This window comes from Hylobates moloch, unplaced genomic scaffold (assembly GCF_009828535.3).
Source record: "Hylobates moloch isolate HMO894 unplaced genomic scaffold, HMol_V3 SCAFFOLD_13, whole genome shotgun sequence".
Classification (NCBI taxonomy): Eukaryota; Metazoa; Chordata; class Mammalia; order Primates; family Hylobatidae; genus Hylobates; species Hylobates moloch.
Window position 1 is genome coordinate 64,039,007 of NW_026652288.1, and position 24,813 is coordinate 64,063,819.

Below are 24,813 nucleotides of genomic sequence, written 5' to 3' on the forward strand. Positions count from 1 at the left end.
CTCAAGTAATCCGCCCCCCTCGGCCTCCCAAAGTGCTGGGATAACGGGCATGAGCCACCACACCCAGCCTATAATTCACTTTTTTGAAAGGTTAATCTAGTTTATATATTCAATATTCCTCTCACCCTATTGCCAATGTATTTGGACTCCTACCATATTTTAATTTTCTCTTTCTGTCAGCTTTTGCACATGGCTCACTGGTGAAATATGTATAACAATGGTTTTCTGGGCATAGATACTTTTTCTAGAAAAGAATCCACCAGGAAGTGACCTGTAGTTACTTTTGCTCTCCCAACTGAGGGCCAAGAGCTCCCCCTACTCAACACATAAAGGAACGCACATCACAGGTCTACAAAAAATCTCCTCTTCAAGTCAGATGTACCTGGAAGGACTTCCCAAGAGTGGTGAGAGAGATTTTAGGTAGCTACAGAAAGTGCATGTGATTAGAGAAATTTCAGTCAGATATAGGAAAAAAAAAGTTGTTCAACCTCTGAATTCTTGGGTATTTTATTAATACAAATTTTTTTATTTAATTCTGCATATAACTATCTCACAAATTCTCTCCAATATTTTCATATTCCTGTGCTTACAGACTCAATCTGTATTTATGTAAAGGATGTGAGAGAATCAATTAAAAATAAGTTGTATTACAAATTTTCCATTTGGCTTCCAATCTTTCTATGAAACATAACTCTCATGCTACATTTGGAATGCTACAAGTCTCGATAATTAAATGCTCCTTTAAAGACTGTTCATTTCCATTAATGTCACTAGTCTAAATAAGTTAGGTTTTTTTCCCCTGTAATCTACATGGATTATTTTTGTTAATTTCAGGGAAAATATGTTTGAAAGCATGTGATCTTGGGAAGTGACTCAAGTTATTACTATTATAACCACAGCTTTCCACATGATAGCTAAACTTCATACCAATAGCTTAATTTTTTTTTTCCTCCTACAGGCAACCAAAACTTATGGGAGAAACAAAATTATGACCAAACTATTGGACCGAATGAATTTTTACATTCTTCCTGTGTTCAATGTTGATGGATATATTTGGTCATGGACAAAGGTACTGCTCTCTACTCTCTTGTTTGCATTTAGATATTATTTACAGGCTTTAATACACATTGTTATGCATTCAGCTTAGGGTTTAGGTAACTAGTTAATTCTAATTCAGAAAAGTAAAAATCTCAGTTTCAAATTAAGTATGATTTCTTGGTTGCATAGGTATCCTTAAAATAATATAAAATTTTTGCTACTGAAGCTAGTTATGTGGAAAAATGAAATAAAGTAGTAATTATAGAGGAAATGTATGATTGCATTATATGATATGGCATATCTAGCTAAGAATAAAGCCAATTAATTGATTTTAAAACAAAAACCTTTGTAGTTCATCAATTTTGAATAGAATTTGAGGTAGAATCACTGTATCAAAAAAATAAAATAAAAGAGAGATATAGATACCTATTTGTCTTTTTACAGTATATTTTATTATCCTGCTTTCGCTAAATAAGAACTCTCAGACAGATACTGTTACATCAAGTTATTTTCTGCAAATAATGCTCCAACAGTAAAAATTTGACCTGCATTATAACTGAATCTATATATGGTGAGAAAGCTAATGAAGTTATAATTTAAATTATGGTTAATTTCAGAACACCATTAGTCATCTTCTAATACTGAGAACTAATCAACAGTGTTTAAAATTAACTGAATTATTTCATCAAAGCCTAAGGATATAATATTAAAAATCATGATTCTGAAAATACTACAATTTATAAGAAGACAATATTTTTTCCTTTTTATAATAAAGGGCCTCAAGATAACTAGATAGATTTCCAAGAAAGTTGCAGACACCTGCAGAGAGAATTTGAAATGATCAAATTGAAAAATGCAAACTGATCTTGTGTAAACACTTACATCATTCAATCTGGCAGAACCGCATGTGGAGAAAAAATCGTTCCAAGAACCAAAACTCCAAATGCATCGGCACTGACCTCAACAGGAATTTTAATGCTTCATGGAACTGTGAGTAGCAGACTTGCTATCAAGGAAAATTGCTGTAAGGAATATTTAGGCCCCAAACTTAACTAAAACACTTACTTGCTCAGTAAAAATAGTTATGCTTTGAGTGAGTGTTAACTTTGTATCTATAACACGAAAGACAATCATCACTACCATTAAGGGATGTTTTGCTGTGTGGAAGGAAATAAGGAGGAAGGGACTGTTTATCAAACCATCTCTTACTTACTGTATCTAGTTTGCTAAAAAATTAAGCACAATCCAAATGCATAAAAATTCAGATAATCTGAATAAAGACCTCAATTTCCTCTGCTTCCTGATGTAAGAAATATCGGTGGTTAAAAGCAACATACAGATAGTTTTTCAGATATTTAGTGAAAAGAGTCATCTGGAGCAAAGAAAGTGAAACAGTTTAAAGGAAATACGATGATAAACAGAGGCCTGCTACATCAGACGATGCTTTAGTTGCTATACAACTATGACTTTATCACTGCACACTTTCAAGGAGAAATTACCATTGCCCCAATTTATATATTTCTTCTGTGCCTAATTTTGTTGAAAACGTCACCTGAGCTTTTAACTGTATTCTACCATAATGAACATGATAATAGCAGCAGCTATCCCTAATTGAGAGCTTTCTGCTGAAAAAGGCTGAAGAAACTTGTGCCCAGAGAAGGTAATTCACACCAGCCCGCAGCACATTAGAGCTGGGGTTGAATAAGAACTGGAGTCTATCTGGCTCCATGTCATGGACTGCTTCTGATTTATTATTCCTGTGGCCTTGGGAAAGGACAAGGAAGTAAACAAGGCTTAGAATATTCCAGTGGGCTAAGTCTGTTACAATCTGGCATGTGTGTGCAATGTTAATCTGTAGTGACTATGATACAAGAGACATTGAAGCAGCTCTGTAAACATGAGAGGCAAAAACATTTAAAACATTCTGTGAATCTATAATACATTAGAAGAGGCAGGAGCTATATGCATAGGGAGCAGACTGTGGTCTCATCCACCTATGTCTTCTGCAGCCATTCCTAACACCAATGACCCATGTGCAGATGACTATCGGGGCTCTGCACCAGAGTCCGAGAAAGAGACGAAAGCTGTCACTGATTTCATTAGAAGCCACCTGAATGAAATCAAGGTTTACATCACCTTCCATTCCTACTCCCAGATGCTATTGTTTCCCTATGGATATACATCAAAACTGCCACCTAACCACGAAGACTTGGTACGTAGACAAAAGTTTGCGTTTCATGCATCGACACCACCATTGACTTTCAGTCTGTTCTTCATTAACTTGGGTATGTTGAAAGAATTTCACATTTTAATGTCAAAGAAAAGAACTAATGAAATTTGCCTTAAAGTTAAAATCATGATCTTTAATTTTTCATTGATAAAAGTATATAGATAATAAATTCTTTTGATGTGATTCTCAGGAGGAAAAAATATCGGGAAGAAATGTCTAGGCAAGGCACAATAGAAGTCTATTACAACACAGCTCATTGTGGGGTTTAACATTTACCATGGGTCATATGGTAAAACCATGCACAGAAAAAGCCTAATAGAATAGCAAAGACATTCACTAGTCCTGCCCCCCAGATATCAGATTTAAGAAGATACATTGTATTTTTATCCTGATCAACTTGGAAATTATATTCTTTTACTATCTAAAGAAGATTATAAATGTTTGTGAAGCTTCCTAAGAATATGTTATCTTTCCAAAACTATGATCCATTAAGCACCTTTTTTTTTTATAAAAACTGATTTGATAATGTGAGCTTTAAAAAAAAATTCTGCATATGGGTTCCAATGAATCACAGGAAGTGACAGAGTGAATGGGTGCATAGAGGGATAAATATTTTGAATTGCTATAGAAGAAAATAAATAAAACAGATAAAATAAAATTTAAAAAATTAAAAAGTAAAAATAAAAAATAAAATTAAAATAGTGGTCCAGATCCCATGGTGATTGGCAAATATAGCACTTCCAGTAATAGCTGTGGTCCAAATACTGCCTCATAAAATATTTTAAAAATTTTAAGAGGTTACAATTTTCATTCTGACCTCAGTCCATTGTATTTAGCACAACAGCATTTAATGTTAATTGGAGCACAGACTTGAATCAGTCATTAAAATCATCTCCATATATACAACAAAGAAAACATACCAGCAATATATGGCCCATAGTCATTTATTATCCAATCTAGGTGATAATCTGAGTGCGTGAGTTCGATTAATGCATACCAATGTACAGCACCGCGATTTCAATCCACTGTTAGGAAAATGACATTATGGGTTAAAAAAATACATATCCACGGCCGGGCGCAGTGGCTCACGCTTGTAATCCCAGCACTTTGGGAGGCCGAGGCGGGTGGATCACAAGGTCAGGAGATCCAGACCACGGTGAAACCCCGTCTCTACTAAAAATACAAAAAAATTAGCCGGGCGTGGTGGCGGGCACCTATAGTCCCAGCTACTCGGAGAGGCTGAGGCAGGAGAATGGCGTGAACCTGGGAGGCGGAGCTTGCAGTGAGCCGAGATTGCGCCACTGCACTCCAGCCTGGGGGACAGAGCGAGACTCCGTCTCAAAAAAAAAAAAAAAAAAATACATATCCACAAAAAAAAACCACTTTGAGTAAAATGAGAGTTCTTGCATAGCAACTAAATTAAGAAAAAAATTATTTCTTGATTATATACATTATACATATAGTCTTTTAAAAATCTTTATTTGTGAGTGCAAATATGTTAGTAACTATATTCCATTAAAATTCATTCTGACAATCACTCTCACAGCACAAAACACTAACGTGTTTTAAAAGGTCATGACAAAATGCCACTCTGAAAGAGACACCCTAATTAACAACTATTTTAAAGAGCAGTCAAATGCCCTTCTTCCCTTGGTATGCTGAAGTCAGATGAGTAGAGAAGATCCTGTAGCAATATGAGCCTGTTAGGGACCAAGGAATGTAAAACATGGAAGAAACTGGAGAAACTGTCAGAAGAGACAATTATCTGAAGCCAAAAAAACTGACAGGAAAAATAATATATATTTTATATTTTAAAAGAAAGGAATGAGGAGAGAGAGAAAGGGAAGAGTAGAAACACAAAATGAGATATGACATTACTGTATATAATTGACTGCATATTTAAGTCTTTATTTTTTTATTTTTATTTTTTTTAGATGGAGTCTCGCTCTGTCACCAGGCTGGAGTGTAGTGGCGCGATCTCGGCTCACTACAACCTCCGACTCCCTGGTTCAAGCGATTCTTCTGCCTCAGGCTCCCAAGTAGCTGGGACTACAGGCACATGGCACCACGCCCAGCTAATTTTTTGTATTTTTAGTAAAGACGGGGTTTCACCATGCTAGCCAGGATGGTCTCGATCTCCTGACCTCGTGATCTGCCCACCTTGGCCTCCACAGGTGCTGGGATTACAGGCGTGAGCCACCGTGCCCAGCCAAGTCTTTATACTTACCACATATATTACTGAAAATAAGTTTCTCATTTAACCATTTATTTTATTTTGATCTTCAAATGCCAAATAACTGGCAAATTTGACTTTTTTTCATCCCTAGTAATTTACATATTTACGTATATATATGTATGTATGGGCTTTGGTTTTGTTAAAACCAGGAACTGAATTCCGGCTTCACCAGTTGCAACTAACCAGGAATTAGTACTGTCCATCTCATAGGGTTGTTATGAGTCTTGAAACTAAAAATCAAGGGCTAAGCACAGTGCCTAACCTGTAAGACTCCATTAAAAAATTGCATACATACATAATTACATATTCCTTGGTATTTACACAGTATTCTATTATTTCACTCTAACTTTCTTTTGTCTCCAGGCCAAAGTTGCAAAGATTGGCACTGATGTTCTATCAACTCGATATGAAACCCGCTACATCTATGGCCCAACAGCATCAACAATTTGTAAGTCATTCCTCTTATTTACTGAGCCCTTTTCCCTAGTTATTTTTCATAAATATTAAAGAAAATTATGGAATTTGCAATTTAGGTTAGAGCATCTGGAATTGCTAATTTAAATTCTACTTTTTACAGAATATTCTGAATTATATGTGAAACTAGGGGATAGATTCTGACCTTTTCTTGGGATAAGATTTTTCTAGAAACAAATTATACTGAACTTTTACAGGGTTACAAGGTCAATGGAAGCTATTAAGTCAAGACAGATTTACAGTTTACATCATCTACCTTCCCGTTTCCCACCTCTACCACCAACAAGGTTGTACCCTTCCAGGAACTAATGAGAATTCACTGGAGCGAGAAAAAAAAAAAATTAGCCAGGCATGGTGACCTACGCCTGTAGTTCCAGTTTCTCTGGAGGCTGGGGTGGGAAGATCATTTGGGCCTGGGAGGTCAAAACTGCAGTGAGCTGTGATGGCACCACTGCACTCCAACCTGGGCAACAGAGCAAGACCTCATCTAGAAAAATCACACACAAAAAATTAGATGAAGTAGAGTCTACATTTTTTTTTAACCATTTAACTTTAACTGGACTCTTTCTTACTTGCCTTGTCTACATGTAAGTATGGTCTTTTCCCTAGCTGAAAAACAGCTAGGATAGGAAAACAGATAGAAAATCAGTTTCAGCCTCCCTGGTCATGTAAAACAAGTTATCTCTCCTTCTCGCTTGCTCCTTCTCACTATGTTCAACTGAAATCTGTATGGTGAACTAGAAGGGAGATCACAAGACTCTAGTTTTGTCACTTTTGTTTTATATTCTCAGCACCATTTCTTAGTCTTCACTATTTTTAAATTTATGTTGTCTTTGTGTGTTTTTAAGTTATTGACTTGGATTTCTTGGCCTTGATTTTCTTGTCTCTTATTCTATATACAAGGAATCAGTAATTTTTTTTTCTGTTAAGGGCCAGATAGTAAATAGCTTTGGCTTTGTGGAGGTACGGTCTCTGTTGCAGGTACTCAACTGGAGCATCATAGCTCGAAAACGGCCATAGACAATAAGTCAGCAAATGAGTGACTGTGCCAATAAAGCCTCATTCACAGAAACAGGAGGCTGGCCAGGATTTGCCAACTCCCATACTTTATACTAAATAATATCTGCAAATTTTTATGGCGTCTTTACAAGTTAGGCACTGTGCTTACCCCTTGATTTTCACAATCTCAAGCTTCACAACAACCCTATGAGGTGGGGAGTACTATTTCCCGGTTATTAGTAACCGGTGAAGCTGGAACTCAATCTCGGATTTTAACAAACAAAAGCCCTGATCTTGCCCACTGCACATACTGTTTGCGCATTTGGATTTTGTAGCTGCAATATCCAGGATTTTCTATTTTCAATGAACAGCCAAAAAATCCATTTGAGTATCACCGAAGACAATTAACTCAGATCCTGGGAAGTGAGATCACTTTCTGCTCTTATAGCAACTCCCACTAAGCTTAGTTTGGGAATTATTTAGTAAAAACTACCTTTTCTCCAAACTAAGTTCAACCTTCAGTTCTTAGTCTCTAAATTTATACAAAATTCCCCATGAAACTTCTCAAAAGCAAGAATTATGCTTTGGATTTCCTCTTAGGCCCTGTAACTGTATATGGTAACATATAGTACAGTGCAAGGCATGGAACAACAGCAGAATTAGTTTCCATAAACTTGCTCAATGATAATGGTGCTCTGGCTTATTCGAAAGAAGTGAATGTGAGTTGAAACCACAACAGGACTGGACTTGATTAAGCCTGCATCACTCTCTAGACCAAATATCCAACATTGTTTAGCATTAAGACTGCCTTTCTAACTTTTAAAAATTTCATGAACAACACTTCCACCACCAAAGATACACTCATATTTTTATTACACTTTTAGAATCTGTGCATTAAAAAAATACATATGTGCATATGAATTCAGGATTCCTTGCAACAATTTTACCTGACCACAGTTTTTAAGTCACTTCCGTGTTCCAAGCTAAAAGTATAAACTTTGAACTGAAAGTCTACATCCTCAGCAATTGCAATGGAATTTGAAAATGCTAGAATCAACATATACAGTTTCTAGGACTTACTTATTAGAGGCTTCTTTGGCAGAACTGGAAAATGACTAAAAAATGGACAAGTCCCTTTCCTTGAGCACATTCATTAACAATCACCTATCAACCAGTCACTGTTAAAGTACTGAAGAAAAAGTGTAATGATACGGATGATCCCCAGCATCCACATAGATCTTGCTACAACCTAGCCATGCTGAGGGCTTATTACACATACAGGTGGATGACCACAAGATTTCAAAATACATGTTATGTACCCAGCTATGTGACTGGACAAAAAGTAAGCAAAGTAAAGAACAAGAAGACAGACTAGAACATCAGTTTAAAATGGCAGCCCACTTAGTAGATACTAATAAATAGCAGGGCCAGACTGGCCACCCAGACACCACGTAAGAGCGAGAAAAACACACAGATAGTCTTAGAGGCAAAGAACAAAGCATTCCAAACAGGAACAAACTTTGCAAAAGGCAATTGAAGCATCAAATAATTATCCGTGTATGTATATCTACAAAAGTATGAGAATACAGAGCTGTGCATAGCATTGCATTAAGATCTCTTAATGAACAAAAATATATAGTATACCTAGCTAGCAGGCTAGCACTTTGGAGCTTTCAGAGATAGATGAGAGGACTTAGGACACAATAAACTACTCTTAAGGAAGTCACATTCTAACTGGAAGGAGCGGAGAGCCAAAACTACCATAGCTCCATGCCATCACGTGTCACTTTCAAAATGGAAAGATACAGTCAAGAGAGATTACTATTCTGTTTAACTGTGCAGTATTATTTAAAATTTTTATATTATACTAAAACATTTTAAAGGCATTGAGATTTAGAAAGAATTGCCTTTGTCACGCAGTGCTGCAGCAGCTTGATAAATGATCAAGATTTCTAGAACAGACTGCTTTAGTAAAGCCTCTGATAGAATGTTAATCAAACATTCATGAGAAACAGGGTAGCAAAGTAGTTGACTTGGTAAGAATAAAAAATAAAAATGTGATTAAAGTTTAGTCATTCCAATAACCTGATTGTCACTTAACATGTCCTCAGATTTAGGAACAGCATCTAGCATTTGTCAGTGACTTCCTGTCTTTGACTTGATGAAGACAGAAAAAAAAGGACTGGGGGAGCATTTTTTAAGCTCAACTTATGAAGGATCTCTGGCCTTTAGAAAAAAAAAACATACATTTGCTATTTGAACATGAGAGGCAAACATATCAGATAAGTTAAAATCATAAATTTTGAAACCAGGGAAAAACATAGGCAATGATCTATTCCACGGTTCTCAAGCCTGACTTCCCATTAGAATCATCAGGAAGCTGGCCAGGCGTGGTGGCTCGCTTTTGTAATCCTAGCACTTTGGGAGGCTGAGGCGGGTGGATCACAAGGTCAGGAGTTTGAGACCAGTCTGGCCAACATGGTGAAATCCCATCTCTACTAAAAATACAAAAATTAGCTGGGCGTAATGGTGGGCACCTGTAATCCCAGCTACTCAGGAGGCAGAGGCAGGAGAATCACTTGAAACCAGAAGGCAGAGGTTGCAGTGAGCCAAGATCATGCCACTGCACTCCAGCCTGGGTGAAAGAGCAAAACTCCATCTCAAAAAAAAAAAAGAATCATCAGGAAGCTTTTAAAATACATGAATGATTATACCCCCAGCCCCCAGAGATTCTGATTTCATCAGTCTGAGGAGGAGCTCAGGCACTCAATTTTTTTTAAGTATCTTAAGTGATTCTAAGATGAAACTAGGGTTGAGAATCGCTGATCTAAGCAAAACCTCTCATTTATAGACTGAAATTCAGATACAGAAATATTTCATCACTTTAAGGCAGAACAAAAACAAAAATCAGCATTCAAGACCAGAGTTAAAATGGTATACCTACCACTTTGCCCCAACGCAGCAATATTGAGATGGCACAAAAAAGTAAATAGTAATGTTTAATGTGAAATGATTATATTTGCATATAAACAGCATATCCAATCCTTCATCATCTTAGAAATAACTAAACATAGTACCTAGTGAGCAAGAATAGTTATTTGAGTTTATAAGAACCAAGAAGATTGCATTAGTAATAAAATTCATCTGTGAGTCACATCATGAATTAAAAAGTTAATTTCAAAGTACATTTCTTGTAGCTTCCTTTGTGCACCAAAATTGCTAGATCTACCACTGATTCTCAACCCAATGCTCTTTTTTCATATTCTGCATATTCTACTTTTTCAGAATTTATATTCTGAAAAAGACAAAGTTAAGACTTGTAGTTCATAACACCACATCTCTACTTACTAAGAGACATTCAAACTGATATTACAGAGAAAATATTTCAGTGTATGCCCATGTATCTCTGGCTTCAGCTATTGCTTCTAATATAATTTTTGCTTATATTAATATAAAAGTATAGATTATATTGAATAAATTTAAATAATACTTTTTAAAATGATACAATTTTTTAGAAAACACTGTATCAAGTAAGCAATAAATGCAGCACACATTAAGTCACCAGCATCACTTCATATGGATCCCTTTGGGCTGAAATCAGATTCCTAGTTTGGTACAGTTTCATTTTGATTTGTTCTGATTGAATATGTTGCAACCAATACTGTGCCTTGAAATAAGTGGGAAATATTTTCTTAATGTTGAACATACTCAGAATATGCTGTCAACAAATACAAAATTATCTTATAGAACTGAGTAAAGACTTGTTATTGGCTAGAATATAGAGTGGCACATAGGTAGCACAGTACAATGATTAACAACATGAACTCTGAAGACACCGCCTGGGCTTGAATCCTGATTCAACCATCTACTAGCTATGTGTTTTTCAGCAAGTTGCTTAATCTCTCTGAGCCTAAGTTTCTTCTTCGGTAGAATGGTAATTCCTACATTTGGGATAGGAATTAATTAAATGAGTTAACATGCATAAAGCACATAGAAGGGTACTTGGTATTTAGCAAGTGATTATTATTATATTTTATAAATGCATACACATGTTTTAGTAGGTACACATGGAGATAAAGAAAAGGCTAAGTATCATGTTAAACAAATTAAGTTCTGGCCAGGCACGATGATGCACACCTGTAGTCCCAGCTACTCAGGAGGCTGAGGTGGAAGGATCACTTCAGCCTGGGACGTCAAGGGTACAGTGAGCCATGATCATGCCACCGCACTCCAGCCAAGGTAACAGAGCAAGACCCTGTCACATACACATACACACACACACACACACACACACACACACACACACACACACACAAATTCTGTATTTTTTTCTCAAAGTAAAAACTTGCAATGTTGTATTTACTTTATGCCTTAATATAGTTTTGTTTGCAAATTTAAGATCTAGAAGATACGAAATGTATTCTACTTCAGAGCATCATATAATTATGAAAAATCAAATTCCATATATTCTCAATCACCACTATTAATCTTAATGACAAACTTCACATAAAGTAAATCTCTCAAAATAGAATAGCCATGCCCTTTAACCCTTGGAAATCACAGCAGTTTACTCGACTGCAAATAGAGAGCTACTGCAACTAGGAACTGGCCAAGTTTATTAAAATGTCTAACATATCCTAAATTACAAGACATAATTCCTATTTACTTCACCTCCTTTGCTACCAAGCTAGCATCTTAGCGTGATTTCTTTCTCATGAACTTAAATCCAACTAGCTAAAAGTGGCAATCTTTTTGATCACTGAAGCCAGTCTCTATATTTCAGCTCACATGCTCCATAAATTATATGCAATATTTGACCCTGTTAATAACTCTTCTTCTTGCCATTCCTTTGGCTTCCTTGACTTTGAACTCTACTTGTTTTCTTCCTCCTCCTCCTTTTTCTCTACTCTCTCGCTGACTGCCTCTAAAAGTAGACATTTTCCAAAAAATAGGGTACGATATATGGATACTTCCTCAGGTTCTCTCCTCAGGTCCCTCCTCTTACTTCTGACTCTCCTTATCAAGAAATGACCTCTATCCCCACAGGCTGGAATCCCTCAATTTGTTACCTAGGGCACCAGGCAATCACCTTTTACCCACTAAGTGAACCAACCAGACCAAAATAGCAATGCAAAGGCTTTGAAAACTATATTGTCAGCTGAGCATGGTGCCTCATGCCTGTAATCTTAGCACTTTGGGAGACCAAGGTAGGAGGATCACCTGAGAACAGGAGTCCGAGACCAGCCTGGCCAACATGGTGAAACCCCGTCTCTACTAAAAATACAAAAATTAGCTAGGTGTGGTGGTACGCACCTGTAGTCCCAGCTACTCAGGAGGCTGAGGCAGGAGAATTGCTTGAACCTGGAAGGCAGAGGTTGCAGTGAGCTGAGATTGTACCACTCCACTTCAGCCTAGGCAACAAAGTGAGACTCCATCCCAAAAAACAAACAAACAAACAAAAAACAAAGCAAAACTGTCTGGGTGTGGTGGCACATGCCTGTAATCCCAGCACTTTGGGAGGCCGAGGTGGGCAGATTGCCTGAGGTCAGGAGTTCAAGACCAGCCTGACCAATATGGTGAAACTCCGTCTCTATTAAAAATACAAAAGTTAGCCAGGTGTGGTGGTGGGCGCCTGTAGTTCCGGCTACTTGGGAGGCTGAGACAGGAGAAGCACTTGGACCTGGGAGGCAGAGGTTGCAGTGAGCCAAGATTGTGCCATTGCATTCTAACCTGGGTGACAGAGCGAGACTCCATCTCAAAAGGAAAAAAAAAAAAATACTATATTGTCATCAGTATCATAAGACACAAAAGTAGGCCAGGGCCTGTTTACTAAACCTAAACAGGATGACTACCTGATAAATTGAAGATTTAAGTTACAATTTATTATTTAATGTAACAGCTAAAATCTCCAGAATATAATCAAAAATCGCTTGTAATACTAAAAACAAGAAAACTTACAGCTTGAATACAAAAAGACAATCCATAGATGCCAACACTGAGATGATTGGAATTTCAAACATTGGAAAAGAATTTTAAAGTTGCCATCATTAAAAAAAAATGCCTCAACAATTACAGATGGCCTTGAAACAAATGAAGAAATGTAAAATATCATCAAAGAAATATAAGATATAAAAAGGAACCAAATGGAAACAATAGAACTAGAAAATGTAATAACTTGAACAAAAAAACTGGAAAGGCTTAATAGCAGAATAAATATGACAGAGGGAAGAATCAGTGAACTTAAAGACAGAACAATAGAATTCACTCACTCTGAAGACAGAAAATAAACAAAAATAAATAAATAAACAAAGCCTCAGGAACAAATGGCATAATAAAATACCCAACATTCATGTCATCGGCCCAAGGAAAAGATATATAAAGGGAACAGGGGCTGGGAAAAAAATGTTTGAAGAAATAAAAGCTGAAATGTCCTACATTTGACAAAGACATAAACTAACATAGTCAAGTATCTGAGTGAAACCCAAACAGGAATAACCCAGAGAAACTCACATCAAAGTACATCATAATTAAACTTCTGAAAACTAGACAAAGAAAAAAATCATAAAATGAATCAGAGAGAAATGATCTAGAGTTAAAAACAATTCCAGTGACAGCAGATTTTTCATGTGAAACCGTGAAAGTCAAAAGGAAGTGACATTTTCTCAAGTGCTGAATGAAAACACCTATCAACTCTAAATTCAATAAATTCAATATCCAGCAAAAATATTCAGAAATGAAGGAGGGAATAAAGATATTCTCATACAAAGGAAAATCAGGAGATGTGTCCCCCACACACCTACTCTTAATGGCTAAAAGAACCCCCTGAACAAGAAGGAAATAGTCACAGCAAAAGGCTTGGAACTACAGAGAGGAAGGAAGAAAAATGGATTCAGTATAAATAAATAAATTAAATAATAGACTATCTTTCTCCACATGATGATAGAATCAAAAATTGTAAGTCTATTTGATGTGATGTTCAATGTATGTAGAGAAGTACTCAAGACAATTGTACTTTAAAAGTGGGAAGGGAAAAAGGATCTAAAAGGAAGTAAAGTTTCTACACCTCACTTGACATAGTAAAATGTCAACACCATTAGACTGTAGTAAGTTATGTAAGTGTATTATAGTACCTGGAGCAACCACTAAGAAAACTAAGCAAGTGACATTATAAATCAATCAAATGGAATCCTAAAAATGTCATGTAACCAAGAGGAAGGTGTAAAGAAAGAAAAAAAAGATAAAGGGATAAAAACAGAAAGAACAAAACAAAGAAATAATGGCGTGTTTAAGTCATATCAATAATTTACCTACATGCACTAATTAAAGACACATGGGCAGAATGAATTTTTTAAATTATAATTCAACAATATGCTGTCTATAAGAAACTCGTTTCCAATATAACAACATAGATAAGTTGAAATGAGAATGATGGAAAAGATATACTATGCCATTAGGAAGAATAGCTACATTAAGTATCAGATAAAGTGAATTTCAGAGCAAAGAAATTTGCTAGTGACAGAGACATTAACAATGATAAAAGGATCCATCCCACCAAGAAAATAATGATCCTAAATGTGTGCACACCAATTTCACCTATGATGTCTATGCCGTAATTTAAACATTCATTTTTCCAAGCTCTTTCTTGAATGTCTGATTGATGTTAAATGTATCACTTTGTCTTCCTTTGCCTTTTCTTTTTCCCATCGCAGTGCTCTCTGAGTTCCCATTTCTTTTAACAGTATGTTTTTTCCAGTTACCCAGATTGAAACATCAATCATTTTTATCAAATCCCAATGTTTCTTATATAGAATCCCTCAGTTCTGTTTCTAATGTGGTGCTCTACCCTAGTCAGGCTGTCATTTCACACTACCTCATAACTGGTTTCTATTCTTTTCAATCCAGATTAACAATCCTAAAGTACTAAAAGGCCTCCAAAAGAAAATCTAAACACCTAGTCCCGATTCACAAGGTTTTCCAAGCTTTACTCACAAACTCTCACTGCTCCCTTTGCTCTGGTCCAGCTGGATCTCATTGGTTTCTAACAATGCCTCCATGCTTTTCTATCCTTGTAGTTCACTGGCCAGAATTCCTTTCTTCCATCTCCAGCTGAAAACACACTAGCCTTTCTTCAAGGCTCTCCTACAATACCATCTCCTCCATCATGAAGGCAGTATTTGAGCTGGCACTGGGCATGAAAGGCCATACTCCTCATCAAGAATAATCTCTTTTTTCTTTTTAATCTTGATAAAATATTGTACCTTTTCTATGGTACTTAGCATATTCTGCTCTGCCTCTATTGACTTATACCTTGACTTCTGCCTCCTAAATTATAAGTTACTGAAGACACCGGTGGCATCTTCTGCATTTTTGTACCCTGCAACAATTACTCTCCCCAGTGCCAAGAAATGTGTCTTGTAAATATTAAAGGTTTAATAAATATTTGGTGACCAATTTAAAAGCCAACACTATCTCTTCATCAAAATATCCCTTCTCTCTTTCATCACAGCTTTGAATTCTTGTCTTTCAAATTTTTCAAACCTTTCAAACTGTTATTATTAGTTTAAACTCATTACTTGTCCTAGAACATAAATGCCTTCCCATACAAAAAAAACCTTTTATATCACATAAAGCAAAATATGAGCACATAAATGCAATTATGATATGTATATGCACTTATATATGTATATAGCCTCTAGATGTGTGTTATATGTATATAACCTTTAGATGTGTGTTTATATTTCCAATCTTTTTACCAAAAAATAGAACCTTGAGTTAAATTTCATAAAAGTTGACATGGAAATTTTGAATTAGGAGATTAAATATGTCTTTAAAATAACTAAATTACATTTTCTTGGTCTTTTGACTATGAAATCGTTTACCCTAGCAACATGAAAAACAAGAGACCTAAGCTATTAGAAGAAATGCAGTTCTATGTATCTTGTGTGTATAGTTTTTCCCTGGTGGTTTTCAATGACCAGTGACTCCTTAACTGGTTTCCTCAGCTGCTAACACTTGCTCTGGATACTTGCCCTGAACATGTCCATCTGCAACAATGTGTGCCTAGGAAATAAACTCAACTTAGTACTCACCCAACCAAAATGTAATTTTTTAAATGCAGCACACACTTGGTGGATTCCAAAGTCATGATTATGCTTTACTATGCACTCTGTACTATTCAGACCACTACTCTCATTCATTACTGCAATTAACTGTACACATAATTATTTTTTATTGCTAATTATACACTACTGATTTCCACTTTAAAAAAACATTAGCATTTGTCTCTAATTAAATATTTACTGCTTGTGTTTTACAGACCAGACATCAGGTTCTTCTTTAGACTGGGCTTATGACCTGGGCATCAAACACACATTTGCCTTTGAGCTCCGAGATAAAGGCAAATTTGGTTTTCTCCTTCCAGAATCCCGGATAAAGCCAACCTGCAAAGAGACCATGCTAGCTGCCAAATTTATTGCCAAGTATATCCTCAAGCATACTTCCTAAAGAATTGCTCTCTGTTTGGAATAAGCCAATTAATCCTTTTTTGTGCCTTTCATCAGAAAGTCAATCTTCAGTTATCCCCAAATGCAGCTTCTATATCACCTGAATCCTTCTCTTGCTCATTTAAGTCCCATGTTATAGCTGTTTGCTTTCACTTACTTTCAGTAGCACCATAAAGAAGTAGCGTTAAGTGAAACCTTTTAACTACCTTTCTTTGCTCCAAGTGAAGTTTGGACCCAGCAGAAAGCATTATTTTGAGTATTTTGAAAGGTGATATACAGTGGGGCACAGAAAACAAATGAAAACCTTCAGTTTCTCACAGATTTTCACCATGTGGCTTCATCAATTTTTGTGCTAATACAATAAAATAAAATGCATTTAATGCTTTAAAATGCATCTTTTTATGATAAATTATATTCTCTGTATTTCTCCATAGCATTAATAATCAATATTACTGCCAATCATTCAGTCTGTTAATAAGAAATAATATCTTCAATTTTCAAAAACATAATTTGCTATTTTTTTCTTATAGAAGTAGACATTGTTTTTATCTTCAAAAAAGCAAAAGGATGTCCTAGCAGGAAATAAAGTGGTTCATATAGAGATGAATCTCAGTCCTTTAAACAACCGATCCAGTTCTCATCAGCATAATGTACATTAAATTCAAAATAGTTTAATTTAACCTGCCATAATCAGAAGAAACCACCTGCCAAAACATCTCTTTGCTGGTACAGACACAGACAAGACAGTCTGGTCAGCTGTGACCCCTGCCCTCCTAATGGATAGAAAGGAAACCTGGAAATGTACTATAAGTTGAGGAGAGAAAGTCATGTTGACCAAAGGCATTCAGAGTAACTTGCTGCATTTGTACCATTTATACTATTATTTAAGATGGTATTATTGGATAGCTTCTCCCCAACACCAATACCTCGCTGTGTGATCAAGTGGCAACAGTGGTAGTGTCTACATTCCCAAAATCCAGACACAGATGCCCACCACAGGACTGACTATAATTTGAGGGACAAGTAGAGAGTTCCTTGACTTCCAGTAAACTTACTTCTCAGAACACCCTAGACAGTTTTCGACGACTGGGAAAGGTCCTGAGAAGTCAAGTCAATAAACAATCTGGGACATGCCTCATGAATCCTTTAGGGACCCATAAAAGAAAGGATGGCATCAAAGCTGCAAGATGATGGTGTGTTCTGATAATCATGAGGTAGATAAAAGTTTCCCATGCAAAATTGTACAGGAAAAACAAATATAAACTAACAAAATTGCTTTACAAGGGGAGGAGGGGAAGGTGACACAGTCAAGAAAGTAAAAGACAAAAATATGGCTATGAGATTATGTTGTATCATTAAAAATATGGTATCTATATCTAAATATTTAGCATTCCAAACTAGCTTCAGAACGTGGGAATGTAAATTTGTTTCATTATACATGCCATATGGGAATTATATACTCATTCACACTTACTTACTCAAATGAGAAAGGACTGAAATATATTCTAACCCTAAAATGCACATAAATACCTCTAATTCCATTGAGCCTTTAGATGGAGGAGAAAAAAGAGATAATCCCAATTGCAGAATATTGTCTCATGTCCATCCAGATTCAGTTTATAAAGACACAAAAGTTGTACACACTATTTGATTATGCAGCTTAATATTTTTTTCTCAATCAGAAAAAAAAATTAGCCTGAGTGGCTAAAAATAAAAAATCCTAACAAGATCTCATCCTAATTAAATAGTTTTTGAATGGCATCTGAGGGCATTTACTTCTTTGACTGCATATGAATTGTGAAAATAAATATGTGAAGACAAATATCTACATTAAAGTTAAAAAACTAAAATTTTACCTTATTTATGAGAAAGTTTGAGTGGCAAGTGCTGTGATTCTTCCCTTTTCATTTCTCACCTATCAGTAAAAGGGCTTTGTACCCAAGTTACAAGTTGTGCCATCATATAACAATATTCTTGACAGAGGCCAGGCACAGTGGCTCATACCTGTAATCCCAACACTTTGGGAGGCCAAGGTGGGAGGATCACTTGAGCCCAGGAGTTCAAGACAAGTCTGGATGATAAAGTGAGACCCTATCTCTACAAAAAAATAAAAATAAAAAATTTGCCAGCTGTGATGGCACATACCTGTGGTCCCAGCTACTTGGGAAACTGAGGCGAAAGGATTGCTTGAGCCCAGGAGGTCGAGGCTGCAGCGAGCCAAGATCACACCATTGCACTCCAACTTGGATGACAGAGCAAAACTCTGACTCAAATATACATATACACACATACACACACACGTATATATGTGTATATACATATATACACAAAATATATATGTATATATACATATATACACAAAATATATATGTATATATACATATGTACACAAAATATATATGTGTATATATATACAAAATATATAATGTAAATATATATATCATCACTCATTTTCCAATTTTCTTATTATAAAACTCACTCAAGAGGCATTGTTTCATATTTTGAAAATGTGTTCTTTTATAGCAATATCTAATTGTTGAGGTGTACATCTGAGATGTACATCTCCATTATGAAAAAATGAAACATCTTATTTTTACTTACGCAAATAAATGTTTCCAGTAAGTCTTATGACCCCAAACTGATCTTTAAATGTCATATCAGAGGTCCCTTCCCCACATCTGACACATTGGATATGTTCTTTGACCACAGAAGTGCTCACTGGCTAAGTGAACATTAGGCTTACTGACAAGAGTATCTGTTTCTCATTTAACACAAATATCTATCCCTGATTTGCGTTAGATGAAAAAATAAAGAAGTAACCCCCAAAGAAACTTAGAACATGTCACTGCAAAGACGCAAATTTTCTCTGTTCTCATGTTCTCCCCTAGCCTCCTTATCTCAAAAAAAAAAAAAAAAAAAGTTTAAATTATTTTGACCTTTCTAAAGGGACGGATGTTGGGCTTTTCTGGACACGGGAAAAGGTCAAGGACAGAGAACTCTTCCTGGCCCCACCATGTGGTTCCCAGTGCTATAAAATAACCTTTTACCTTTAATATAGAAAATGGTAATGGGAGGTTTTCTAAAAGAGAATGCATTGGTCCCCCAAATCTACAGTGAAGTATTGCAGTATTAAGTTAATGTTAAATTTCCCAGGATATAAATCATACAAAGCAGCAGCAGCAAGGAATCTTACTTAAATACTCATTTATTTGAGCATCTAAAAGAAGCAATGGAGTCTAGAAACTGTTCCTGACCACTGACCCTCAGAGACTGCATATTGTTCTCTAAAATCTCTCCTCTTTTCCTTGCCCTCTTTCTTCATTCTATTCTCCTTTATAATAGGTCTCCCAGTTTTGAACCAGGCACATGGCCATACAAATAAAGGTTCTATTTCCAAACTCCTTGCAAACAGAATCATAGGACTGACTACTCAAATTTTCTCATAAATAAAATAAAGTTTTAGTGTTTTAACTTTAATATCGATATTAGTCTTCACATATTTATTTTCACAATTCATATGAAGTCAAAGAAGGAAAACACTCTGGGATGCCATTCACAAACTATTCAGTTAGATTGAGGAATGGTCTTGTTAGGATTTTTTATTTTTAGTCACTCAGGTAATGTTTTTTCTCTGATTGTGAAAAGAAATATTAGGCTGGGTGCGGTGGCTCACGTCTGTAATCCCAGCACTTTGGGAGGCCGAGGCGGGCAGATCACGAGGTCAGGCAGATCACGAGATCGAGACCACCCTGGCTAACAGGGTGAAACCCTGTCTCTACTAAAAATACAAAAAAAAATAGCCAGGCATGGTGGCGAGCGCCTGTAGTCCCAGCTACTCAGGAGGCTGAGGCAGCGGAATGGCGTGAACCAGGGAGACGGAGCTTGCAGTGAGCCGAGATCGCGCCACCGCACTCCAGCCCGGGTGACAGAGGGAGACTCCGTCTAAAAAAAAAAAAGAAATAAAAAAACAGAAATATTAAACTGCATACTAACTCAAGTAAAATGGTATAAAGCTTTTGTACCTTTTATAAACTAAATAATGGATGCACACAGGACAACATTCTATAATTGGACTATTCTGGTCTATGAGTTGTAAGCAGAAGCATCATATTGCAAAGTCGAGAAAGCTCACTTCAAAGACCTCTGGAACACTTTGGCTCTTTTTTCTCTCTCTTCTTTTTGGCTGCAATATAATTGTGATGGCTGATGCTGAGCAGTCATCTTGGACCACAGATGATCTTGAAAACTGAAGCAAAGAAAATGACAAAAGGAGCCTGGGCCTTTCAGGACTTCACCAAGCAGGGATGCTAATCAAGACTTGGACCACCTACCTTAGGATTTAAATACGAAAAAGAAATGAAGGTCCTGTTTAGTGAAACCACTGTTAATTTGGATCATTATTCTTTACAATCAAGCCTAATCCTAACTGATGTAGCAAGCCAGAAACAACTGGTACAACAGTTCCAGATGTGTCACAGATGGAAATCCTTGGAGGATAATGTGGTGTTATGCAAAATCAAAGAGCTAGAAATCAAGAGGTTTGGGCTTGAATCCTGACTCTATTACTGAATGATATCTAGCAAGACACTATCACCTTTTGCCTTCCCTGCTTATCTCATCGCTTTTTATTAAAATTTGAGATAATAGAGGCTCACCAAGTTAACCCACTCATTTCCACTTTGTATTTGGGACAAAGTACACTTGTCTTAAAAGGAGTTGGCTCAAGCGGTTCCTAGTGGAGGTAAGTGTTACAGTATCAAAACAACGGGTGCAATTGCTGCTCTCAAGTGTGGTTCTTCACCAAGTTCCACTACAATGGGGCATAAAGTAATGTGTGCATGTGCATGTGTACATTTTCCTGTGTGCAGAATTTTCATCAGATTCTTACAATATGGAAGTTACGGACCCTCAAAAGTTTAAGCAGAATTGAATACAAAACCAAACATAATTTGAAATCATGTTTTCACACATTAAAGTAAAAATTAATTTTAACTTTGGAGTTTTTGTTTGTATAGTCATTTGCTCCCTTTTTATTGTTGTTTCTTACTATTGATTTTTTCTTTGTTTTATGATGATCTTTTAAAAAAATATAAAATTTCTCTTAGATGGCTGGAAAATACAAAACAGTTTTACGGAACAAAACCAGGAAAATTAAATATCTCAAAATTGTACAAAATGATTAAATTCTGCCAACTTATTTGTAATAATATTGTGGTCCTTACAAATGATGTAATATTTTTAACTGTGCATGCTATGATATTTTGAGGGATCCTTACATGTTTCCCTCAAAAAACATTAACCCACCGAAATGGGAAAAGCAGTATTCTATTATTAGGGAAGAACAAACTTATGGAGAATTATGTAAAGTTCAGTTTACCTCTGGTTGCATAAGATGCCTCCTTTTCATTCAATTGGTGACATACAGAAAATTATGGGTGGAACTCAAATTAAGGGAAAGAAATACATGGCCCCTTCCAAACTAGAAGATTTTATTGCATGAAACCACTTTGAAAGCTACATTTTCGAAATAGGCTAATATGAATACATTGCAATATTTCAAAGATTATGGCTTTACACTTCTTTCTCCTCCTTTTTAACACAATTGTATTTCATGATTAAAATGCCAAGCCATTTTTCTATAATGAGTCATAATAGCATCTTGAAAATTTCGGCAGCATATATATAGGCTACTGTCAGAATTTTTCAGGCAAAGCTTTTGGGAGACTCTCTTGCATTTCATTGTCACAAGATCCATTATACCAGGACAGATCTCAGCCTGCCTGAGTAATATCTATCTGAGGGTTATAATTTTGTCATAAAAATTTACTCTCACATGAACTTAGCATAAAAGGTCTCCGTCCAGAAAACAGGAATTGAAATGGATATATTATCACTTAAACTGCTTTTTTGCTCACTTATCCTTCAATTACAAGCCTCAAGTTCACTGGTGTCAAGAGAGGTTAAACCAGAAAAATGTAAAACAATTTTTGAAATATGTGAGGGAAATTTGACACTTAACATTCCAAATGCATTATTATTGCCATGGTATCACTGAAGTGTGCTATTGCTTCATTTTACGTGGTGGATTAAAAGCTTAAAAGACTACTCATGAAACAAAAAAAAAAGATCTATATGTACCATTTCATATATAAAACAATTTGCAAGAACACTGATTTTTTTCTTATTCAAAAAGCCTCTAATTTCTTTTTTTTTTAATCTCTGCTTTGCAAAACTTAGAGAGATAATTAAATTTTCACAGGGCAAAGAGTGGGGAGGTGAGAAAGGCAAGTTTTGAGAATTGCAATCATCCTGGCAGTAATGTGCTTATGAAAAGTAACATTTGCATAGTACTGGTAATTTTTAAATTGCCTTTGCATGCACATCTGCATTTGATCACAAGTCTATGAGGCTAAGTTGGGGGATGTTATATTATCCCCTTTTATATATCAGAAACTTATGACTCAAAGTACTTCAGTGACTCGCATATATAAAGTTGCAACTTGAAAACTAGATCTTCCCACTTTAAAATTTAAATTCTTTCCATTACACTACACTGTCCAATGGTCATCACTTCTCTATAAGGCAGAGACAGCAAAATTGTCTAATTTATGAGTCATCAATTTAAATTCTAATTGTCAAGACATGCTAAAGGTACATCATCATAATGACCCATCAGACACTCTTCTGAACCAGGGATTCTCACACTTGAGTATGCATTGGGAGGTTCACTAAAGCAGACTGCTGAGCCTTACTCACGGAGTTTCAAAAAACAATAGGTCCTGGATGGGGCACATAAACCTGCATTTTTAACAAGTTCCCAGGTAATGCTGAAACTGCTAGTCCAAGAACCACACTTTGAGAACCACTGATGCAGAATAATTTTAAAATTTTCTCCTATTTTTTTCAATTGTTATTTCTTCAATAATTTTGGTGATCTTTATTTATTTATTGCAGTTTATTGGCAAAAAAATAATTTACTCATAGTTTTTATCTTTAAAATTGTAGACAAATAAGAGAAGAAATTAGGATAACAGTTCCATTTCAATTCCTATCTTCTATTAAAATGTTTGTAAAAATCAAAACCAGGTGTGGGAACACAGGTTTACATATTTTAAACCCATTACACATTAAAATAGTTTAGAAATATACAGAAATAATTAAATATAATAGTCCTTGCTTTGAAATGTTGATTCTACAGATTTTATGATAACTGACAATAATTTTTATTATTCATACTCATATTTTATATTTTATGTATTAATGTATTGAATTTTAAGATGTTTTAAGTTTTATGTTAAATGTCATATCCAAATCCACTTTGGGAACATAAAAAAAATGGAACTTCTGCCCAGGGGTGGGTTCATTATGGCTACATCCAACTGAGAAAACTCTGGCTTCAAAATCATTATAAAAATTCCTTTGGTGGTGAGCAGTCACTTTCTTAATAGTAAAACTGGGAAAATTCTGTGAGAAATATTTGCAGAAGTATTTTTGGAGTTAATAGCATTTGTTTCATGAAGAGTAAGGAAAGATTCCAAATGATTTGATTCTTTGGCTGTCATAGAAACAGGGTAATGGGATAATCTGAGGACTTTCTTATGTGCAGGCATCCCCTGATGTTGCCACTTGACAAAGCTCAATTGTGTCTGCTCCAATTAACCTTTTACAAAGACCGAGAAATGAAGAAAAGGTAAGAAACAAGTCTAGGCTTTTTGGCAGAAGACTGGAAAGAGAAGAATCGGGAAGAAAAACTTAATACTGGGGCCGGGCGCAGTGGCTCAAGCCTGTAATCCCAGCACTTTGGGAGACTGAGGTGGGAGAATCACCTGAGGTTGGGAGTTCGAGATCAGCCTAACATGGTGAAACCCTGTCTCTACTAAATACACAAAATTAGCTGAGTGTGGTGGTGCATGCCTGCAATCCCAGGTACTCGGGAGGCTGAGACAGGAGAATTGCTTGAACTTGGGAGGCAAAGGTTGCAGTGAGCTGGGATCGCGCCACTGCACTCCAGCCTGGGTGACGGAGTGAGACCCCATCTCCAAAAAAAAAAAAAAAAAAAAAAAAAAAAAAAGATTAATGTAATACAATCCTGTTCTGCTTAGCCCCCCGCCCAAACTTCCACTTTCTCCCAAAATTATCTAAATAGTCTACTTCCCAGTCTCATTGCAACCCAACTGTTCATTGTATTTGGTCCATAGAGAGCACGTCTGAGAAGAGTCGCCTTTCCTCAGGCCTTGGATTAGGGCAGCCTCGTGATTAGGCATGTCCAGTGTATTTCCTATTTAAGTATTAATTTTTTAATAAAGTAACTTTGTAAGAGTTAAAGATCTTTT

At 36.0% G+C, this 24,813-nt stretch overlaps 1 protein-coding gene across 1 annotated transcript in view; it reads left to right on the top strand.

Moving 5' to 3' along the window:
• CPA3 (carboxypeptidase A3) overlaps window positions 1-16,986 on the top strand; it is a 32,284-nt gene extending 15,298 nt beyond the window's left edge. Inside the window, exons 7-11 of the mRNA XM_032172218.2 lie at window positions 959-1,069; window positions 1,938-2,028; window positions 3,048-3,250; window positions 5,868-5,952; window positions 16,294-16,986. Of these exons, the coding sequence (XP_032028109.1) occupies window positions 959-1,069; window positions 1,938-2,028; window positions 3,048-3,250; window positions 5,868-5,952; window positions 16,294-16,481 (678 nt within the window). The 3' untranslated portion in view covers window positions 16,482-16,986. The remainder of the gene's footprint in view (window positions 1-958; window positions 1,070-1,937; window positions 2,029-3,047; window positions 3,251-5,867; window positions 5,953-16,293) is intronic.
• Window positions 16,987-24,813: the final 7,827 nt, after the last annotated feature.